Below are 13,100 nucleotides of genomic sequence, written 5' to 3' on the forward strand. Positions count from 1 at the left end.
GGGTAGTTTTACACAAATACTTTGAATCTGCACTTTACTCTGTCTCTCCAATTGACTGAGCTACATCCAGACTTAAAATTATAACAGTGAGAACCCAATGTCAGTTCAGTTATTCTGTACTTGAATGATCTCTGAGCATCCTCACCACCTAAACTCCTGGGATATTCTACCTCCAGAAACATCAAACAGGTTGCCTGTGATTTAACCTTACCAGACTAAACAAATGAATAAATAACAACTGGCCTCTTATTCACAATGAGTTGCTGTTGAGGTGATCTTTAATGTGTTTCCAAAAGTTAGAGGAAGTAATATTTCAATGGAATGCTTTGTTTGGGTAAGTAATTTCCTCCTCAGTAACAGAGGATTCCACTTCAGGGTATTTTTGCAGGAAGTCTGAATGCTGACTGCAAATATACCCATCCAAAAACAATCACCACCATTTCTATCCTGCACACTCAGTGATGCAACTAAAAAAACCCCCAAACCTTTTTATTTAACAGAAGAAGACAATGGGATGATTGTTTTTAGAAACATTAAATTTGATTTGTGCACTCAAGCCACTGTGCGTTTGTTGAGGTTTATTCAGGTGGATCTGCATCACTGACTGTGAACAACTATCAGAAAATTTGGGGAAATTTAGAACACAAAAATCTGAATGCTCAGATTGTTCAGAGATTTAATACTTCACCTTTTTTACTGTAGGACATTGTCTTAAACCTCAAGTTGCCCGTTTCTCTGATAAGTCAGGCTTTAAAAAAATACAGCCACATTTAGCAACAAAACAACTCTTAAAACTTCCATGAAACGACCTTAGAAACACCTCTTTTACATTAGAAAACTGCTCAAATATCAAGTTGATTTCTAGTGAAAGGCATCTTTTTTTTTTCCACACGAGGACATATAAACATTTGGATTCTGCAATCAGAGGATTTAATAAACATTCCAGTGAAGTTTTGCTGAGGAGAAATAGGAGTGGCAGAACCAGCCACGATGGAGTGACTTTGTGTCACGTGCCTGGGACCAGTGGCTGCCACAATCCGGGATTCCAGGAGCAGCCCAGGCACCCACCTGCAGGATTTCTTCCTTGCGGATCCAATGGAAACTCAGCTGCCCCATGGAATAAGCGGGCTGCCATTCTTGTGCCTTCTTGGTTGCAACCAGCAGGTTGGAGATTTCTGGAGGGGAAAAAAGAAACTTTGACCTGACTTCTGCTCATCATTCAATAGAGAATTCACTAAAGCACAGCTACATATTTATAGTATAAACACAGTGTTAATATTTGCAATATTGGGGCTGAAAAAAGCAACTGAATAGTGTTTTCTGCACAAAGAAAGACTGAGAGAGGCAAAATCTCTGCTGTCCTTGAAGTAAAATACCCCCCACATTCCCCCCTGCCAAATAGGTACATCTCCTTTCCAGTGTGCAAGGAGTAGCTGGAGTCTCCTCTCTTTACCCTCATCAAAATTCCTTCTGCTCTGAGAAACACTCACAGTCTGTTCCCAGAGCACTGGAATTAAACTGGGAAAGGGAAATGAACAGAAGGAAAAGGCTCAAAAACCCAGTGCTTCTTCCCCACTGCTTCTGGTCAGGGTAGATGTAGAAGTTTTGCACATGAATTTTGACCTCCAGGCATTATTTATTATGAGATGATGGATTTGGATGTGTGTTTGCATCCAGCCTTCCCACTGCTGGGAGCAGAGCATGGGTGCTGGGGCTAAACCATCACCTGGCGCTTTGAAACCATCAATAATAACCACACACTGCAAAAGCTGCTTTATTTCTGCATCCCCTAAACTTCTTAGTGAATAACCAATTAAATATATTCAAAAAGAAGGAAAAAAAAACAGGGAAGAGAGAAAAGGAACAGCACTAAATCCTGCTGTACTTAATGTCAATGAAAAGCTGAAGTGGGCACTCAACTCCCTGACCCATTTTATTATATATTATTCCAAACACAGTCATCAAAATGTAACCAAAATGTCAAATGTCAAAATGTACAATTTCCCCCTGCTCCAGATAATTCTCCATGTTCTTCATGTGCTCAGTGTCTCTGCAAACCCCTCAGAACATCAGGTATTACCGTGGCTCAGTTCTTCCCCTGGTTCTAACAGGAAACCATTATCTGATCAACACAATCACACCACTGTGTTTCCTCTTTCACACAAAATTCAGCTGCAAGACACTGGTAGTTCAGAGCAAACAGCTTCAGTAAGTGTTGGCATCAAGAGTTCAACAAGTGCACGATTGTCCCAGCCCCTAAAATGTGGCCTCACAGATGATTTCCTGCCACAAGGCTGTTCTTGCCATCACTTGCAGACCAAAAGCTGCTTCATGAAAATGAATTGAGTGAACAGCAGCTCATAATGAGAGCAAACAGTTCCAAACCAAGGGTTACAACCCTCCTTTGCCACAGCACAAACTGAACACACTAAGAATCCCTCCTGTTCCTAGAGGTTATTTTCTTGCAACAAAAAAATTCTTGAAGGCCAGGTTTACCTCTTGGTCTGGGTTGGCAGCACCTCTTCAGTGTAAAGCTGATGTTGTCTGTCCGAAGGATTTGTCCTTTCAGGTGATCCATCAGCTCTTTTAAGGATGCAAAAGACTTGTTTGAGCCGTGGAGGAAGTACCCGCCTTTCTTCACCTCAATCTGGAAGTTCTTGTACTGCCCTGAGTTATTTATCACCTGGGATTAGTGAGAAAAAGGGGAAAAAAGAAAGCAAATATGTTTGTAAAGGCATAAAAGCTTCCCAAAACCTTTGCAATCACATGTAGGAGCAGTTAATCACTTGCTCCTAAGGCAGGGTCCTCTAATCAAAGTGTAACAAAGCCGGACAAGACCTAAAATTCCTGTAATCTTCCAGTCCCAGGAAGGCTCATAACAACAGAGCAGAAAAGCAGCAAAATACAGATGCAAGCCCCTCACAAACCCAGATTATAGCTTTGGTGTTTTAGAGCCCAAGAATATGCAGAAGTTCTGCCTCTTTTGGAGGAACTTTCTCTTCACTTGGTCAAGAATTGCAGAACCTGGACCACAGTTTCAAAATCTCAACTTAAAAATAGCAGAAGTCCCTTTCACAACCCACATTGTTCAACCACTGAAACAAGATTTCAGGCTGTTGTTGAGACCTTCCAGTTTCATTCAAAGGTGGTGAGGAAGAAAAACTTAACTTTTGGACTAGCCCATCTCAAGACTTTTCAAGGTCTCCCCCCTACAACTGCTCCCTCACCTCTCCCTTCCCTCCCAAAGCTTCACAATGAGCCTGAATGTTTTCCAAGACAAAATTCCTTTCCTGTTTCACTGCCTCACTGCCCTGTCTGTTGGAAGACAGTGCTGACCAGCTGGTTTTTTTGCAAATATCATCAGAAGATGAACCCAGTATCAAATATCCCTTCTTGACCTCAATTAACATTTTTCCCTAAGAGCTTATATGCATTTTTACAATTATTATTCTTGTGTGAACACTCTAAATATTCTCCCAAAATATTGAGTCAGACTCCCAGCTGAGGCCAGTGTGGGAACAGAAATAAATCCATATAATTAAGTCCATGTTCAAGAAGGTTCTCAAGGGAATTGGAACCATTCAAGGTAAGTTGCAGTGACAAATTCTCTATGTCACTCTCACACCATATGAGTTTTAAATGCTTAATTTCCACCATGTTTTATTGCTAAAAGTGGAGATGTTCTGGAGTCTTCAGCTCATTATCAGATTCCTGCTGGGAATGCCACATTTGACCTACCTCTGAGCCTTCCAAACAAGTCACTGTCATGAGGATGTGGTTGAAGTTTGTGCAGCTCCATCTCAACACATATGTTCCCACCTCATTCCCTTCCTGGCGCAGTTTGTTGATGGCATATTCCGTGCTGGAAGGGAATGTTCCATGAGGAAAACCAACAAATGAGCATCCAAAATACATTATTATTATTATTGTTATTGTTATTATTACAGAATCAAACCAGTTGGAAAAGACCTCTGAGCTGCACAGAGCAAGGGAGGAAAGATTTATCAAGGGGAAATTCTGCAACCAACATATGGTGCATATGGTTTTCTACATCTTGCATCTTACACATAAAAGGAAAAGCCAAAAGGTGGGTAGAAGGGAAGACAATTCTTTTAGGTATTTAAAAAACCCAGGGTTTTGTTCATCCTTCCAAGGACTGCCAGGGTCAGTGTAGATACACTTCAGCTGTACCTAAAATATTCCCATCTGTTCATAGCCACTGGTGAAATAAGTCACAAAATATGCCTTTGGTGAGGAAAATTTGGTTTTATAGATGAGTAAATTTCTGTGGAGAGAAAGAGTGAACTTTTTCCATATAATCCTTAACAAAACCAAGTTGCTCTACAACCTTCTGGTAATGACCAACCATTCAAATACCAGATTTCTTCCATGGATTCCCTATGCAGCAGCATTAGAGGACTAATTATCCAAGTGGAAAAACAAAAGTGGCACATTTTACTGACCAGATGGGCCCATGGCAGCCGTTTTTGATGTTGTGCTCAATGAGTGGAGGAGCCACATCTGTGCACAGGTAGTGGTGGGCATCTGCTGTGAGCCTGAAGTAGCCATCGATGAGGGACGTGAAGGACAGGGCCTCGTCGTGGGAGGACAGCTTCAGTTCCTACAACACAGAGATATCCTTGGAAAGAATCCTTACAGCTCTCTTAAAGCATTGCAGGAATGTTTAACAGCCAGATTTTTGGCTAAAAATTGTTCTATTCAAGGAGCCAACACTGATCATTCTCTATCCTCCCCACTCGTTACAGGCTGGAAACTTCCATTCTCCAGCACCCCAAGTTCTCCTCTAATCCACAAGATCTGGAAGGGAAACTCTTGTGCCAGTGTAGAGAAACAACTGCACTCGCCAACTTCTCATGGGCACTTCTGCATCTGTCCAGTGTTAAGGGCGACACATTTCAGTGTCATTTACACTAAAATTGTTCCTCAAGGATGTGTTCACCTGCTGCCCAACCACCCCTATGGCTCCCCATGGAAGGGAAACCCATCCCAAGTTTGATTCTTACCATCCTTTTGTTGTCCTGTTTGTTGATGCTGACTGTAGACTCCTTAATGACAATGTGGGTGATTTCAGGAAAATAGGAAAAATTGTTCCATGACTCCCGAAGTTTGTGTTTCTCTTCATCCTTTTTGGTTTTGCCATCAGATTTTTTCTTCTTCTCTTTCTCTGTCTGTACAGACTGCAAATACATTTTGGATAAAAGTGTAATAAGAAAAGTGCTTTTTTTTGTTGCTTTTTGTTTTTACTCTAAAACAAAACTTCATTACAAATTCATTACATAATTATATAATAATTTATAATATATGGAATATAATATAGAATATAATCCATTCAAATATATCTAATAAAGCTATTTAATTTTTTAATGCTTTTTGAGCTGTGTCTGGTCTGGCAGACAGTCTTTAATTTTCCTGGTAAACAGGTTGCCCACCAAGGTTGTTCAGGGTCCATCCCTGGAATTTTTCAACACCTGGATGGATAAAGCCCTGAGCAAAGGTCTGATCTCAAAGCTAACTCGGAACAGGGGGTTAGACTGGACACTTCCTGAGGTTCTCCCAGCCTGTATAATCCTGTAACCCTATAGAAGTCCTTTCAATAAAAAGTTGATCTGCAGTGTCTGAAGATAATTTTTAACAGTTGTTATGCTCCAAAAAGAATCCTCTAATTCCCAGTTATCACGGGTTACTTACACTTGGCTTGAGTCTCCACTGAATTCCATTGTTTCCTGTTACCATGACTTCATACTTCTCATTGTCTCCACAATTAAATCTATTTATTTCATTCTCAGAAGAAATCAGCAAAAATGAAGTCTCAAAAATCTCTGCTCCATAATGTTTAGTCAAGGTCTCCATTGTGGATAAATATTTCACTTTCAGATCCCGTGGGGACACGCTGCTGTCACAAATGGTTTTGTTGTTAAACTCTTTAAGAAAATGCTTGAAAACATTATTTATCCGAATCCTGGTTAAGAAATTCCTCTGTCTGATGGTCTTGTTCAAACTTTCAGGAATATACTGCTTGTAACTAGAAGGAAAAACAATACTAGGAGTTAAAACCCCTCCTGGAAGAGAAAAACAGCAGCACCAACAGTGACAAAGAATTTATCCAAGCTCACCTGATATCCTTGGGAAGCTCTGGAAGCTTCACTTTTTTGTTGATGGCATAGTGGGAGATTGCCAGGACAGCCATGCCCAGACATTCATTCTCAATTTCATGAACCTCTTGTTCATTTCTGGGGTCCCGGATCGGTGCCAGGCCTTTCACTAAGTCATACTGACCCTGAATAGGAACAAAAAGAGCAAGTTTCCAGCTTTGGTATTTGCCACTTTGTCCATGAGCCAGCAAAAGGTCACAGATCACCCTGAGCAACAAGAGCCTCCCAAGACTCAAACCCATCCCCTTCGCTTATACATCAGCCCACCAAAAATCCCCTTTTTTTTCAATTAACCAAAGAAATCACCACCTCTGTCCTCTTCCAGCACCTTCAACATTTGCTTTCTTGTCTCCAATAACTACTTTGTGTCTCTGCTTTATCACTGCCCTTCCCTATCCAAGGTCTCCATGGACCTCATGGGCTCATCTCTAAGCCACAATAAAAGCCAAGCCTGCAAAGTCTGTGCTCTGCTTTGCTCTGGGACAGCCTGAAACGTATTCAGTTACCAAAGAGCAAAGACATTTCTGTTGCCTTATTGCATTAGTGTTCCTCTGGTATTTTCTTTCATTGTGGTTTCACAACTACATAACAAGGATTCACTGGAGCAGCTTCATGTTGTCCCTTTTTTTGAAGGATAAGATCAGGTTTCAGAGTCTGAAAATTCTGCAGTAACTACACTCAGAATTAACAGTACATGAGTTTTCCTCAGTGCATTCAATTTACTTATTTCACAAGCCTCCATCAACTTGAATCTTCCCATTTTTTTGTGAAACCAGTTTTTGGTTTGCAAAACCACTTGGGACAAGAGAAGAAAAGTAAAACTGCACAAAATCAGGCAGTGGGACAGTGGGATTATCAGTCAATTTTTATCTATGTTTTAACACCCCAGAAGAAAAAAGACTCATTAAAAGGACACAGTACTGCCAGATGTATTTTAGCTTTATGATTTAATGCTGCTGCTGTTCCTCTATAGGACTATAAGTATTAAAGCTACAAGTAAATGTTTCACAAAAGGTAACAATTTATATCCAAAATTACTTACTATTAAAAGAAAGTACCTATAAAAATATAGACATTTTTTTCATAAATTCTGCCTATCAATGGATTGTTCTTCATGCAGCAAATTCTCTTCTCCCCACCACACAGAAGCACAGAAAACTCTTATCAACACTAACAGGTACATTATATGTATTTTAGAAGTTTGAAAACAGGTCTTTTGAGCAGTCCCACAGTTTTTGTACAATGTCAGAGATACCTGTAAAAGTGACCCCTTACCTGTGCAAAGATGTATTCCAGGGAGAATCCATCAAGAATTGGGGTTCCTTCTGGTGCCAGCTTCTTCTCATAAGCCTTTGCCTTCCTTGGGCAATGTCTCCACACCGAGGGCTCGCTCTCACTGGTCCCGTGCCAGTTGGTGAAGTAGTATCTGGCAAGAAAAGAGAAATAAACTTTGCAAACTCCTGGGGAAGCCCTTCTTTTACACTAGATACAGATTCTGAACTTTGAAAAGAAAATCAGTTAAAAGGCAAAATCTGTCAATCTTCTGTTTAAATGTTACCTTAAGTGCTCCAGAGCCTGGCCTGAGGAACTGGGGAGAAATGATTATATATATATATATATATATTTATTGTTATTATTAGAGGGATGGAGCACCTCTCCTATGAGAAAAGGCTGAGAAAATTAGGATTGTTCAATCTGGAAAAATGAAGGCTTTGAGGTGACTTAATTGTGGCCTCCCAGTGACTAAAGGGGCTCCAAGAGAGCTGGAGAGGGACTTTGGACAAGGGCCTGGAGGGACAGGATAAGGAAGGACAATCCTTCCCACTGCCAGAGGGCAGGGTTAGATGGGATACTGGGGAGGAATTCTTGGCTGTGAGGGTGGTGAGGCCCTGGCACAGGTTGCCCAGAGAAGCTGTGGCTGCCCCATCCCTGGGAGTGTCCAAGGCCAGGTGGGAGCAACTTGGTTTAGTGGAAGGTGTCCCTGCCCACGGCAGGGGATGGGACTGGATAGGCTTTGAAGTCCCTCCCAACCCAAACCATTTCATGATTGAGACAGACAGACAGACAGATAGATATAAAATGCTGTAATACAAAGGAAAGGCTGAAATCAATGTTTACAAATAGAAGTCACATGCAAACATGTTTTAAAATATGTGACTGTATTTTAGTGACTTGTGTCTGACCAGAATTGGAGTTCATGGATAAAGCTCCAGTTCTGGAGTGGTCAAGGCTGGTGTGTATCAGCCTCAGTGCAGAGTCAGGATCTTAAAAGCAGAAACACAATTAGTACTTTTAGTTAAGCACTTGTTAGGGAGAAATACCAACACACAGTTGTGCCAAAAAACTCCTGACAAGGACTTTAAAAGCCTTCAGAACTCCTTTGATTGAAGCCTGAAAAGCAGAGCAAAGCAAATCCTTCTGCCTCCAGGAAATAACTTTGTTTCCGTATCTCCTGTGTAAGATGAGTGACAATTAATAACTCCAATGCTTTTGTTATTTCCTGAAAATAATTATGGGCATGGTATTGTGTATTGTTTGTAATTGAGAGGAGGATTTGATCCTTTTCCTATTAAACTGCACTGATTGAGACAACTCTTACAAGTTACAAAAACAATTAGAGCCCCATTGTTTGAGGAACTGTATAAAGGAGAATCTCTTCCTTGAGGAGACCAATGGATTTGCAGCGAGGGGGGGACAGACTATTGCTATTCCACTTCCAGAAACAGGAACAGGAGCACAAGTTTTCCAATTCCCAAGTCCTGGTAATGAGTTGGAAAGGAGATTGTGTGCTCCTGAATTTCAGGAGCAGGGCTCAGCCCTCCTTTAGAGCATTTTAGTCCGGGTGAAAGCCTGGAAGAGGGATTTTGGGATTCAGTCCAGGAGAGTCACCCCTGGGAAGGTGCAGCTTTGCACCTGGCCAAGGAGTGGTGGAAATGCTGGAAGAGGGACCTGCTGTTCTCTCTCACCTACAGCAGCTCTGATAGTCCTTCTTCCAAGAGTTTCCAGAAACATGGAGTGGTTTGGGGTGGAAGGGATCTTAAAGCTCATCTCATTCCAACTCCTCTGCCACCTTCCACTAGAAAGGAATTAGATCCCTTCTCCACACCAAGAAACACCATCCAGCTACGGAACAGTTAAACTCCTCCTCCACCAGCTCTGTGCTGATTAAACCAGGATATTACAAAATACTGTAGTTTCTCATGCTGTAGCTTTTTTTTTCTTTTAATTCGAGGCAAATGTAAAAAATACAGGCAAGTTACAAAGCATAAAGCAAGTCCTTTTAAAATATTATCAGAAGTGTAGCAGCAGCTGACACTGATTTGAGGAGAATGGGAAGTTCACACCATCAGAAAACAATAAGCTTTCAGCAGTGTGAAACATCTAAACATCTAAAAGCATTTCAAACTAGTCAGAAACATTCATTTTAGAGATATAATTTCAATAGGACACGACTAGAGCAAATTTATCAACGTACTGAAATTACAGAAATGAGGCTGCCAATTTAGTTTCTAAATTATTCTATACATTTAATACACTGCACTGTTAAATAAGCCCACATCATTTTCCTTTTTCAGAGGAATTCTGCCTCTGGCAGAGCTCAGAACAAGCAAGATTCATTTAGAGAACAGTTTCACAACCCTATTGCTCACAATCTTGCAGCACTGCCCTGCTCTCAGTTCAGATGCCCAAGCCAAGACACACAATAAGCGAGAAAAGAAAGAAAGGAAAACACCACTTCACCACTACACTACAGTGTTTATTCCTGAGGAGATAAGAATCTTTAGATTTTGGTGCTTAACTCTTTCTTAAATGCATATGAAATGATGTAAAATACATATTTTTGGCCCAAATTTTGCCAGTTTTCACGCATGGAGTACAAGGGACAAAAGAGATTTCCCTGCCAAACTTTAAATCCCAACTGCAAAGCTTAAAAAAATAAACCACCAGAACTTTTAATTATAAAAACCAAAGTATTTTCCACAGCTTCATCCTACAAAATGGTACAGCAGAAAATTTTCCAGAAAATTATAAAATGGTACAGCAAAAAAATGTCAAAAAAAATAAAGCTCAGCATAGACTAATTTTGTCCATGTACCCATAATTATTTTCAGGGAATAAGAAAAGAACTGGTGTTAATAATTATCACTCATCTTTGGGTTATGAACAGCCAAAGAAGATTTACAAGAGGGAGCTGTTTAAGCAGTTTCAAGAAAGGTGGTGTTACCTGTTCTCATCACTCACCCACAGCTGGAACATATCAATACCAAACCACCAAACACAGTAAAACCCGGTTTTTAAACCAGAATTACAAAGTGCATCACACTTCTCATGAGTGGATTAAATCCCCACAACTACACTTTTAAAACAACACCTTTTTTACTGAGAAAAACAAGGAGTTTCAGGGGAAAATACTCCAGGTTCACATTACACCAGAAATGTTGTATTATTCAGTCTATTATTAAAGTGAGTGATCTCAAAGCAAGAAAGGGCTCTCAATGCTCTCTAAGAGGCCATTAGAGTCCTCAGAACCTCATTTAGAGTCACTCAATTCCATTACTGTGTGGTGTTTATCTGCCCAACTTAATCAGAGCTGTTTAAATCTGAGATTAGCCAAGGTTAAGTCATTAATAGCACTAATAGACTGTGCTAGAGAAAAAAGAAAAGACTACGGTGTCCTCTTCCTCTTCCAAAAATAAGGACTGGGATTATGATTATTTGAAAAGCAAAGACCTTTGATGACTGTCAGTAATTTTTCCTTGAAGCAGTTCATCCAACAATAACAATTCCAGTCTGGCAAAGATCAAATGGAAACACCTACAGCCCAAGGATCAGCAAAGCCCTCAGCTTGTATTTCCCTGTATCCCAAACTGACCCTGGGTGTGAGGATTACATTTGAAGGCACAGAGGGAATATTATTGAAAACTTTTTCTTACAGTTGTGTCTTGAAGAATTGACAAAAATTATCTGTTGACTTGCTTTAGGAAAATGGGTAAAGTTTTTAAATTAATTATTCCTGTAAGCAAAGTTTATTTTATATATTTTTCTCCTACGTTATACGCTTAAAGCTCATATTGATGCAAGAGGAAAAGTCAGAATAAAACCAATATTTTTATTATTTTTAAATGTAAAAAAGGAAGCATGATGTGCTAGTAAATAAATAATAATAAAATTAATAATAATATAAATAACAATATAAAAATAATAGATTGTGATTATATAATGTATAAACACATGTATATCACTATATATATGATATTATATAGATTATATACAAATGTTAGTGAGTAATAGTAAATATAAATAGTAAATCAATATAGCAAAATAAGTAAACAGTAGTAAAATTCCCATCTCCTTCACCAGAAATACTGTTCGCTTGGAGCACTTCAAATGGAAACCAAAACATGAAAACACTGACATAAAAACCCCAATGTTTCTGAGCCAATTTTTCAATTTAGCTTTTAGCTTGTTCACTCCCAGCTTTGTGAATACAAGTTCTTGTCGTTTTTCAACTCCTGGGCCTTTTTTCAAGGTTAGACAGCAAAGATGAAAAGAAATTAGGAGATATTTTAACCTTCTGCTGTTCATCTCTTATCTAAGCTGTGCAAAACAAGCGGCTGCTTTTGGTTTTGCTTTCCTGCTCCTTCAGGGAGCTCAGGAATAAGAGTCTGGAGCATTTAAATGTGGTTGAGGATCATTTTTCAGGTGGTTTTCTCTTACCTCATGCGATAGTGGAGCCTGTAGGATGTTTTCTCATCGATTTTAAAGACCTGGTTTGGTGCATACCAGAGCCTTTTGTTCTCATCATACAGTGCAAAGAGGTTGTGGCAGAGAGGAGACACAGCTGGCACAGAAAAATACACAAACGGGTGAATCACAAGGCCACAATGCACACACACACCCAAAATCCAAATGCAGACAGCAAATATTTCAGGTTGAAAAGAAACTGAGACTGGTATATTAGAATATTCTAATATATTAGAAAGTTAAGGTTGAAGCAGAACCTGCACATTGGTTCAATCCTTCTGTTTTATTGTGTATTAAACAGTTACTTCCAATATGAAACTGATTCTGAAATTCTGATTTTGCCCTGAATTTGAGAGGAAATTACTTTTCCCACATCACAGAAATAGGTATTTTAACAAAACCACTCAGTAATAGCCCCACTTTGTTTTATGAATGAATTTTGCCCCCATAGTTCAGAGAGGTTTTAGCAAACAAGCAGAATGTGCCATTGTCACATTCTTTGCTCACTCAACAGAGGGATTTCCACAAAGAACAGACTTTGACTTGTATGTCAAGGCTGACCTGCTTTAACCTTTACATTTACACCATCCCAGAGAAAAACAGGCTGTGGAGTGTTTACAGATCTGTTGTTTGAATTCCTTGCTCCTGTTTCCTGCAGCATCCACTGAAACTATTTCCATTGTGAACTGGGGAGAAGAGAAGCCAAGGAAATAAAATCTGAGCCTAATTTCAAAATTCACAGAAGGTGGAGTTGGGCAGCCACTGACTTGTGCAAGTAACAAGCAGGATACAGGTGCCATCATAACATTCCAGTTGGGATTTCAGCAGGGACCAGCATCACAGCCCTGCTCAAATGGGCAAGAATTTGTACTTCATTGCTGTGTGCAGTGGAATTAGCGAAAAACAAGAGAAGGTAGAAAGACTTCCTTTAAGAAAAGCTCATTTTAAGTAACTTCTATAAAGTTTTTAAACTTCCAGCAGAAATTACTGGGAGCAGCTGCACAGTACATGGGCTCCTCCATGCTGACAGAAATAGGTGGGTGGTTAAATACCCTTAACTTCAATTAAAACTATTAAGAAAAACACATCAGCACTTATTTGATGAGGTTTGTCCTGCAGATTCCACTCATTTTCACCTTTCCAATGGAAGAGCAGCAATTAGGCAAATGAACTGAAGGGTAT

The 13,100-nt window shown here is 39.8% G+C and overlaps 1 protein-coding gene across 2 annotated transcripts in view; it reads right to left on the reverse strand.

Annotated features, from left to right (window-relative positions):
- Positions 1 to 13,100, reverse strand: part of JAK1 (Janus kinase 1) — a 51,512-nt gene that overhangs the window by 8,969 nt on the left and 29,443 nt on the right. For both annotated transcript variants that reach the window (XM_032697110.1, XM_032697109.1), the window contains 9 exons: positions 11,892 to 12,015; positions 7,449 to 7,599; positions 6,135 to 6,298; positions 5,710 to 6,043; positions 5,025 to 5,198; positions 4,464 to 4,621; positions 3,739 to 3,862; positions 2,497 to 2,683; positions 1,069 to 1,175 (listed from right to left, as the gene is read on the reverse strand). In XM_032697110.1, the coding sequence (XP_032553001.1) occupies positions 1,069 to 1,175; positions 2,497 to 2,683; positions 3,739 to 3,862; positions 4,464 to 4,621; positions 5,025 to 5,198; positions 5,710 to 6,043; positions 6,135 to 6,298; positions 7,449 to 7,599; positions 11,892 to 12,015 (1,523 nt within the window). The remainder of the gene's footprint in view (positions 1 to 1,068; positions 1,176 to 2,496; positions 2,684 to 3,738; positions 3,863 to 4,463; positions 4,622 to 5,024; positions 5,199 to 5,709; positions 6,044 to 6,134; positions 6,299 to 7,448; positions 7,600 to 11,891; positions 12,016 to 13,100) is intronic.

This window comes from Chiroxiphia lanceolata, chromosome 9, assembly GCF_009829145.1.
Source record: "Chiroxiphia lanceolata isolate bChiLan1 chromosome 9, bChiLan1.pri, whole genome shotgun sequence".
NCBI classification, from domain to species: domain Eukaryota; kingdom Metazoa; phylum Chordata; class Aves; order Passeriformes; family Pipridae; genus Chiroxiphia; species Chiroxiphia lanceolata.